This window comes from Denticeps clupeoides, chromosome 4 (assembly GCF_900700375.1).
Source record: "Denticeps clupeoides chromosome 4, fDenClu1.1, whole genome shotgun sequence".
NCBI classification, from domain to species: domain Eukaryota; kingdom Metazoa; phylum Chordata; class Actinopteri; order Clupeiformes; family Denticipitidae; genus Denticeps; species Denticeps clupeoides.
Window position 1 is genome coordinate 34359593 of NC_041710.1, and position 8230 is coordinate 34367822.

The 8230-nt window shown below is 40.2% G+C and overlaps 1 protein-coding gene and 1 non-coding gene across 4 annotated transcripts; both read left to right on the plus strand.

Moving 5' to 3' along the window:
• The first annotated feature begins 1352 nt into the window (after nucleotides 1-1352).
• On the plus strand, nucleotides 1353-7250 carry ggctb (gamma-glutamylcyclotransferase b). 3 transcript variants are annotated; one of them, XM_028976263.1, is made up of 7 exons: nucleotides 1361-1447; nucleotides 3242-3327; nucleotides 3934-4011; nucleotides 4899-5020; nucleotides 5171-5316; nucleotides 5432-5564; nucleotides 6543-7250. In XM_028976263.1, exons 2-7 carry the CDS (start codon nucleotides 3285-3287, stop codon nucleotides 6729-6731), a joined length of 711 nt encoding a protein of 236 aa, XP_028832096.1. In that variant the 5' UTR covers nucleotides 1361-1447; nucleotides 3242-3284; the 3' UTR covers nucleotides 6732-7250. The 3 variants fall into 3 exon arrangements, with proteins under 3 accessions (XP_028832097.1, XP_028832096.1, XP_028832095.1); XM_028976262.1 differs by lacking the exon at nucleotides 3242-3327 and having other exon boundaries at nucleotides 1365-1447; XM_028976264.1 differs by lacking the exons at nucleotides 3242-3327; nucleotides 3934-4011 and having other exon boundaries at nucleotides 1353-1447.
• On the plus strand, nucleotides 2428-2591 carry LOC114789399 (U1 spliceosomal RNA). Its single transcript, XR_003749661.1, has one exon. It is a non-coding gene; the product is annotated as a U1 spliceosomal RNA (small nuclear RNA).
• Nucleotides 7251-8230: the final 980 nt, after the last annotated feature.

Consider the following 8230-nt stretch of genomic DNA (forward strand, 5'->3'; position numbering starts at 1 on the left):
ACCAACCAGTGTAAATAAAATGGTGCCCATTGTTGCAATATGTTGCAATATTGTATGTGACTGAGCTACTAATAATTGAGTTAATGCAGCTTGCTGTCTGAATTATGTTTTGTGGCAGCTGGACTGGCACAGACCCATGTAAATTTTGAACATTCTGTTAGCATGAACCTTCATTAATTTATCATTGAAACAACCCAGCATTGCCACCTGGTGGTATGAATAGTCAGTGTTAAATGCTTCTGTTTTTTTTCCTAATTACTTTATTAAAATCTAAAATCTGTTTGATTTTGGTAGCATTTGCCAACAAAGAACTGACAGATTAGATTTTTGTATGAGTACTTGGTTGTATTTAAGACCCTTAAAAGCATTAAGAGTGACACATGAACACATGAAGGTAAAAATGAACAGCATGGATACATTCCAGTTCAAGATATTCAATTCCCTGTCTCCTGGTCTACAATGATTTAAAGCTTTTTTTTTTACATATGTATTAGATATGTCCCATACTTGCTCATTTTTGGCAGCATATATTTTCACTATTGTTAGATAGTTTGGAACTTCCATGTTTGGATTGACAGCTCTTAGAGCATACTGGTGTTATAAATGTGTGGGTTTGTAATATAATTAGGGGCAAAATGCCATCAAGCTAACTTTTTCTGAGATACCTAAACATAAGCACAGTTGTAAACAGATTATTTATATTTTACAGGTTTTAGCATTTTTGTATTTATTATTGTAACAGAGCTGTTTTTTTTATTGACCTCCCACCTTAAACAATGGGTTAGCATTATTATGCTTATTATTATCTATTTTATAAGATGGTGCCTTGTACAGGACAATGTACAGGACCTGCCAGAAATTTCTGGATTGTGGAACCTGTTTTTTGTATATTGTATTGTAACAAAATAAAAAAAACACAGCATAGAAGGCACACAGATCACATGTGCAGTATTAGTATAACAGCCTTCCATAACAGTTAGGGCTTTGTAAACAGTCATATTAAATGCTATGGAATAAAACATAATATAATAATAAATATACTGGACAAGTAGTATGTTGGGCCTGAAGAAATACAAGTTTTCATAGCTGGAAATAGAAAAATTAAAATATAAGAAGAATAGCACTAATATTTTGTGCTATTGAGACATGAGGTGCTTGTGATTTTGGGCTAAACAAAATAATTGTTGTACAGTGAGTGTATATCAAAGGCACATTCTCACATTCCTGAATGTGCACAGTGACTAGAAACTTCTCCCTTTTGATCCTCTTAGGGAGTTGGAGGCACATGAATAAACACATAGGCTCCACCCACTGGTCAATATAAGCTGCTTTTTGCCAGTGACTGTGTTTCAAGTGAAAGTGAAAAGAAAGACAATGATCTGTGCTAAATCTCCCCAAATCATCCTGCTGGTGCCAGCAATTGGGATGCTGCTCCTGCCTTTGCTAGGTGAGTCATTTTTAAAATTGCATTTTAGAATGCAATGTACTGAAGCTGTATTATGTTAAGTCTTGGTTAGGTTCTAACAAATAATAAACATTTTATGAGCCGATTCATTTTAATTTCTTCCAAGTTTTAGCCCTTTGATTGTTGCTTTTGAAAAGAGTTTTCTTTTGGGTCCCTCATTCTACTATTTCACTAGCACTGAATCATAAGACTGAAATGCTTATATGTCGTTGGTAAACACTCAATACAGTACAGAGGTGCATTGTTCAGTTCTGGAGCAGTGAAAGAATGCCAGCATTTAGATAATACAATGCAGTGACCAGCTGTGACTTTAATGTTGGACAGAAAACACAATATGTTGTTTACACAAGTGGTTTACACACTTTTCTATGTCTGCCTAATTAATCCTTTCCATTCATATTCTGAATTAAAAAGTCCAGGTAAAATTGTAGTGTTCAAAGTGGTTGAAAATATCCCTTGACCCTTTAGTAATGTGTAAAATAACATTTCAACTCTAAACAATCCTTTTTCACTTTCACTGTTCCCCTTCTGTGAGGAACTCTCAATATTTCTCAATATAACTTAAACACCTCTATTTAGTTCTTTAGATGGTTGCAGTTGTTTACATTTGTTCTTTGTCCTACTAAAGTAAATCAAATAACTTACTAAAACTTACTAAAGTTACTAAAATACTTTATTACTAATATGTATATGACAATAAACTATCCTGACCTATTGAACACTGCACTATGGCATGTAATATGGATTGGTCCAATATGTATTGAAGAGACGGAATGCAAGAGAAGGCTGACTTTGCTTCAGCTTCATCAATTTGACTGCTCACATACCAGCAGTACCGGCATCCCCAATATCTCCAAAATGAATCAATCGTATTTGTACTTTTTACTATGTAAATTGGCATTAAACAGCATGACAGACAGCAAACCCATCTTACTGACAAAGACCAATTGTCAGTAAGACCAATACTTACCTGGCAGGTAAGATACCATGATCAAGAAGGCGGTTCACCTAGGGCAAGGCTCAGCCATCGCACTCCGGCTGTGCTGACCGCTGTGAATTCCCCAAATGTGGGAAACTTGACTGCTTTATTTCTGGTAGCGGGGGATTGCGTTTGCTCTCTCCCGATTTTTTGTTTTTTTAAATGGGGCAGTGGTGACCCTAGCAGTTACGGAAGCAGCCCCGATCCGCCAAGGTGCTACAGAGGTTCCACTGAGCAAAGCACCATCCCCACGCACTACTGCCCAGGCGCCTGTCATGGCTGCCCACTGCTCACTAAGGGTGATGGGTTTAAACCAGCGGACACATTTCGTTGTGTGAACCGTGTGCTGTGCTGTGTATCACAATCAATTCACTTTCACTTAAATTCTGCTTCTATTTAAATGAAACGTGACAAAATTCATAAAGAAGAGGAATATTTTAATATGCTTAGCACTTTAGTTGTCATGACCAAAGAGGGAAGGGAACGATGGACATTGAGAATCGGCTCATCGCCCAATGTCACCAACTGGCACGGCTCAGCAAGTCCACGTTCGGTGGCTCTGCCCCCTCCAGGAAGACAGTGTAAGACAGCAAACGAGGGGGTTGAAGATGGAGGAAGAACAAATCGGGGAGACGTCATCCATCAACTTTGCCTGTTTTCCCCAGAGTGGTGGCCTAGGAGTACTGTGATTCTCAGCTGGGGATCCCTGGGGATCACTGGGGGTGGCGGTGCACCGGAGGTGCAAGCCCTGATCGTGTACAGTTGATGCTGATTCCACCTTTGTGATATGGTTTCAGTATCACCAGTCTGCCTCATGAATAGGCAGAGCAGTTCTCCAACATGAATCCTGAAGTTAACCCATGTTCCACGTTTCCCCATACCGGTATGTGACATTTGTATTTGTCAGTGACTCTTTATGTACCATAAAGAATTTGCGTAGCCACTCCATGTACCAGTCTGCACAGCCATTTCAACGCCTTGGACCTGGTGTACATTGACTTCAGGTAGCGGTGACTGCCTTGCCACACCCAGAGACGACCCTCCTTTAGCATGAGGCATGGTGTATTTGTTCATTTCTCTTAATGCTTCTGATTGTGTTTCCCCCCAAAATAAACATTTTTTTGTTATTTTTGGTTCAACCCTTGAGTAATAATTGAGGGAATGAACTTCTTTACTTCTTACTGACATCAATCAATTATCATATCATATATCATATCATACCAATGAATGCACTCTTTTAACCTCATTATGCGTACTAATGAGCAGAAGCTTGCAGTGATCAGCACCCGTTAAAAGAGTCCATTAAAGTGGATATTTACTTTCCGTATTTCTTGACGCTTAGTCAGATGCCTACTGGTTGTTTTAAGTTTATTTCTTTTTTCCTGTTTGGCCATCGCATCATGTTTCTTTTGTGTAAATAAATATTGGGCTTCTGCATCTCCTACCTCAACAAACCTGGAAGCGTGACAGATGTTTCTGTCTTCCACAGAAACGCAGAAGATGCCTAAAGACCACACTCTCTCAAGAGTCCAGAATCACTTCCTTGTGGGTCTCCATGCCAGAAACAGTGAGGAATGCAGCCAGAGGTTTCGGGTCCTGTGTTCTTGGGGTTGTACTCATACTCCTTCTTCCTCCAAACACGGCCGGAGGAGTCCCTGGATTTTGCGTTTACCCCATGCATCTACTGGCTCTGTGTGTCTACCCACGGCTTTCCTGGTGTAGACATGGTCACCATCATGTCTGGTGAAGGCTTCTTGATGCTGAAGTAAATTTGTAATCCAGTGCTGTAGTGAAGGTGTGCAATACCAAATGCATTGGTGATACATGAATGTGATTGTCATTGTGATACACTGCAGCACAACACACTGTGTACACAAGGAAATGTGTTCTCTGATTTTAACCCATCAGCCTTGGTGAGCAGTGGGCAGCCATAACAGGTACCTGGGGAGCAGTGTGTGGGGATGGTGCTTTGCTCAGTGGCTTCCTGATGGTTCAGGACTCGAACCAGCAACCTTTTGATTAGGGGTCAATTTCTTTACCTGCTAGGCCAACAGCTGCCCCAATGAATAATGATTTATTTTAAGTTATGCACACCAAAAAAAAAGGAAGAAGGTAAAATGCTCATTTGACATATTTCTTGCAGTTGCCTCCCATCATCAATAGAGGGTGTAGCGTGATTGATCCCGTCACACTCAGTCATGGGGCATGCTCTGCCACTGGCTGCCTGATGCATTGTGCGGCCTGCAACAGGATCAGTGGATTACCATGAGAATGGCATGCAAGCGACAGTATAAAAGCAAGGCAACAAATGTCTCTGTCATGCTGTTGGTGACCCGTGTCAACACTTCTAGAATCTGTGGAATACTGCGGTATCTGAAAAATCAACCTCTCCCTCTTACTCTTTCTTTTCCCTGTCCTGTCTCTTCTTTCTCCTCCCTCTTGCGCTCCCATTAGAGGCCTCTGAAGGGATGGACAACCAAACTTTCTTGTACTTTGCTTATGGGAGCAACCTTCTAAAGGAGAGACTGCAACTGAAGAACCCCTCAGCCACTGTCCACTGTGTGGCCAGGCTCAAGGTGAGGCTTTGCTAAGGGATCATTTGAAGAGGGTTAGAAGGATCTTAGAAAATATGCAGCATTGTCGTAGGTTAGTTGGTAGTGTTACATTGCAGCAGTGATTGGTCTTCATAAAGACTTGAAAACATAACTTTCTCTCTGTCCCAACAGGACTATAAGCTGGTTTTTGGGAACTATAAAGGCCTTGCCAGTGACCGTTGGCATGGTGGTGTGGCCACAATTGAGCACAGCCCAGGGGATGAAGTATGGGGAGTGGTCTGGAGGATGAACATGTCTGACCTTGAGTCTTTAGACAGGTAGATAAGATGATATCAAATGTTTAATTCATGTTGTGAATTGTCCTCAGAAAGATAAAACCTAAGGATTACATGGGACATTTTATAAAATTTTGTGCTTGACTGCCACTGTTAGACAGGAGAATGTGCGACTAGGGGCCTATAGTCCAATGGAGGTGTCAGTGTGGACCCGTGGTCAGGAGCTGAGCTGCCGGACGTACATCATGAACAGCTGTGTCTACGCTCTCCCCTCTCCACAGTACCTGAAGGTACTTATTTCTTTCTCACCCTGGAACAGCCAAGTATACAGAGGAGGTCATTTTTTATTAGATACAGATGTTTTGAATGAGTTCCGGAGTCAAATGCAGTTCTAGAGTTTCAATGTCAGTACAGCAACAATGGACATCAAAGGACAATTGCTCTGTAGTGCTTTACTCTTTTTTTTTTTTCTAGTGTTTGCTGCTTTTCTCGCTTGTCTGTTGTGTCTCTTGTGTTGGGAAGACAATAGGGTACGAGTAGCAGCTGGGACATCGGAGAGGCATTATTGAACCAAGCCCCTAAAATGCCACCCCCTCTAAAAAACTGCATCTGGACACACTGAAAAAACTAGACTTTTTTGTCATAGGCAGTACTGGTTGTCAATTGGCAGTTGGGCTCAATTATTTGCCATCATTACAGCCTGCAGAGGAGCCAAGCAGATTAAACTTTCTGGAGCTTTTCCTTTCAGCTTGCCCTTTACAGTGACTGTGACAGAGCTTTCCTTTGTTTTCTCAGCTTTGTTTCCAGCATGTGGATGCAAGAGCCATTTGGTTGACAGTAACTTATTGTTCTCTGTGTTCTCTCTCTTTGTGTAGCTTGTGCTGGTGTATGATGAATCATTTCTTCATGCGTTTCTAGGTGCATTTGTGTTTAAGTTAAATCAGTGTTGTTACCTTTCCATGTCACAAATTACTGGAACATTTACTGACTTTCCCTGGGGAACCTTCTTGAGTTATTAATAAAGTTCTATATATGTAATAGTATAATATCCACCTGTTGAGCTTCAGTAAAGCACTATGTCAGACCTGGATCTAAATGTGTAGTGATTGATGTGTGCCTTGGAGTTTTCCAGTTTTCAGGCTTGCAGTCAGGATCCCAAATGTACTTGAATGTGTATTTTTACCCCTGTATACGTGTATTAGCTGAATCTACTAAAGAGGGCTGTCTGGACACTTTGTGAAGGGTTTGTTTGTTCTGCTTTTTTCCAGGTCATAGTAATGGGGGCAGAGCAGAATGGGTTGCCTGAAGACTACAAGGAGAAGTTGAAGGCCATTGAAACCAACAAGTATGAGGGTCCACTGCCTATGATGCTGGAGGTTGAACGAGCCTTGAATAAAACAATGGAGAAAGAGAGTAAAGAATTTAATGCATATCACCAGGATACTCCTTGCCTGTGATAGAAAGCATCTTTTTGTATACCATGATATATATCCAGTCTGTGGACCTATTTAGAAAATTTGGTTTCTGTATATTTCTAGTCATTGATGGCGTTAAAGTTTTATGGCGCTAAAGTGTAATCATATCCTGCAGTGGCTCTGCAAGGATACCTATGCCACTAAAATGCAACTGGTTTATGACAACTTACGTCTAAGAGATATTGTAGTATAAGGGTTATTGTTCTAGGCCTGGACTTATTCTGTGCAAACAAATGGAAACTCCATATTCAGGTTACATTAATTAAAATATTTGCAGCTAAAGCGATGTTCCATCCATGCAACAATCATGACCTTCTCTGCAATTATCAAAATATCAGATTCTGTAAATGATCTGGTTAATCAGATTTTTTTTTTGTTTACACGTATGACATGTAACGTCTACTGCATCTGAACATTGGCTTTATAAGTTTTAACTGTCAGAAATATAGAAGCCTGTGAGATCATCTACATATGTGCTCATTAAAGCCATTCAGTTTAAAACATTTTCATTCTGGCATTTTTTATTGGTTTGCACTCATGACTTTCTCATTGTACCATAAGAACGTATTCCATAAATCATATAACAAGTATGTGTTCTATGTACACATTTGTACACATGGGAGGTAAAAGGGGAGGTGGAGATAATCCAGCGTAGACAAATTCAATCTATGTTGGAAAAATTCTGTAACATAAAATGACTGTGAATACTTTCCGGATGCACTGTATATGGGTTTCCTCTCAAACAAACAGCATCACTGGACATGTCTGTCATTTGCACAATCCTGTTTATGTTTCTCCTTATAATATAAGCAACACTACAAGCTGGTTGAGTATTTTGTGCCATTAGCTTTTTATGATCTGATGATCTGATTAAGTGCCCAAGCACTGAACAATATTCCATATCAGGACAAATGTATTGAAACTTCCTAAACCATGTTGCTTAATGGAGCAATTCAGCCTTGTGAAAATATATTAAATATATTAAAATACTACGCTGTACATAAACATGGTGACAAACCTTACCAGGCATTAATTGAGCACATGAAACATGACAGCAATAGAAGTAAATAAACCAAGAACTATGGAAACTGGTTTGTGCAAGTGGCTTCTACAGCTAACGAAAAAAGAGAAAATGACAATATTCAATATTCAATATTGGACCTCCCTATGCATTCTCCAAAAATGAAAAATGTGTCAAATTGAAAAGATGTCTTGTGTTATGCTAACAATGCTATCAAGAAAGAAAGAAAGTGAAGTGATTGTCATTGTGAAACACAGCAAAGCACACGGTGACTGAGCAGACATATCTCCTATTGGGAACCAGGGCAGGTTCTTCCTTTGGGAGTGGATCACACCCTGGCTCGGATACATCATCAGTATGGATGATCCTGAAGCTCCCGATGAGATCTACCACACCCAGAAGTTGCCTACTACCATCACACCCACCACCATCAGCAGCACAGCATCCTGCTCTCTGCTGG

Bases quoted from the DNA above. Each gene is read 5' to 3' on its own strand.
- ggctb (XM_028976262.1), top strand. From the start codon at position 1,375: ATGATCTGTGCTAAATCTCCCCAAATCATCCTGCTGGTGCCAGCAATT. The intron at 1,448-3,933 runs GTGAGTCATTTT...TGTCTTCCACAG, and splicing joins GCTGCTCCTGCCTTTGCTAG to AAACGCAGAAGATGCCTAAA. The intron at 5,565-6,542 runs GTACTTATTTCT...GCTTTTTTCCAG, and splicing joins CCTCTCCACAGTACCTGAAG to GTCATAGTAATGGGGGCAGA.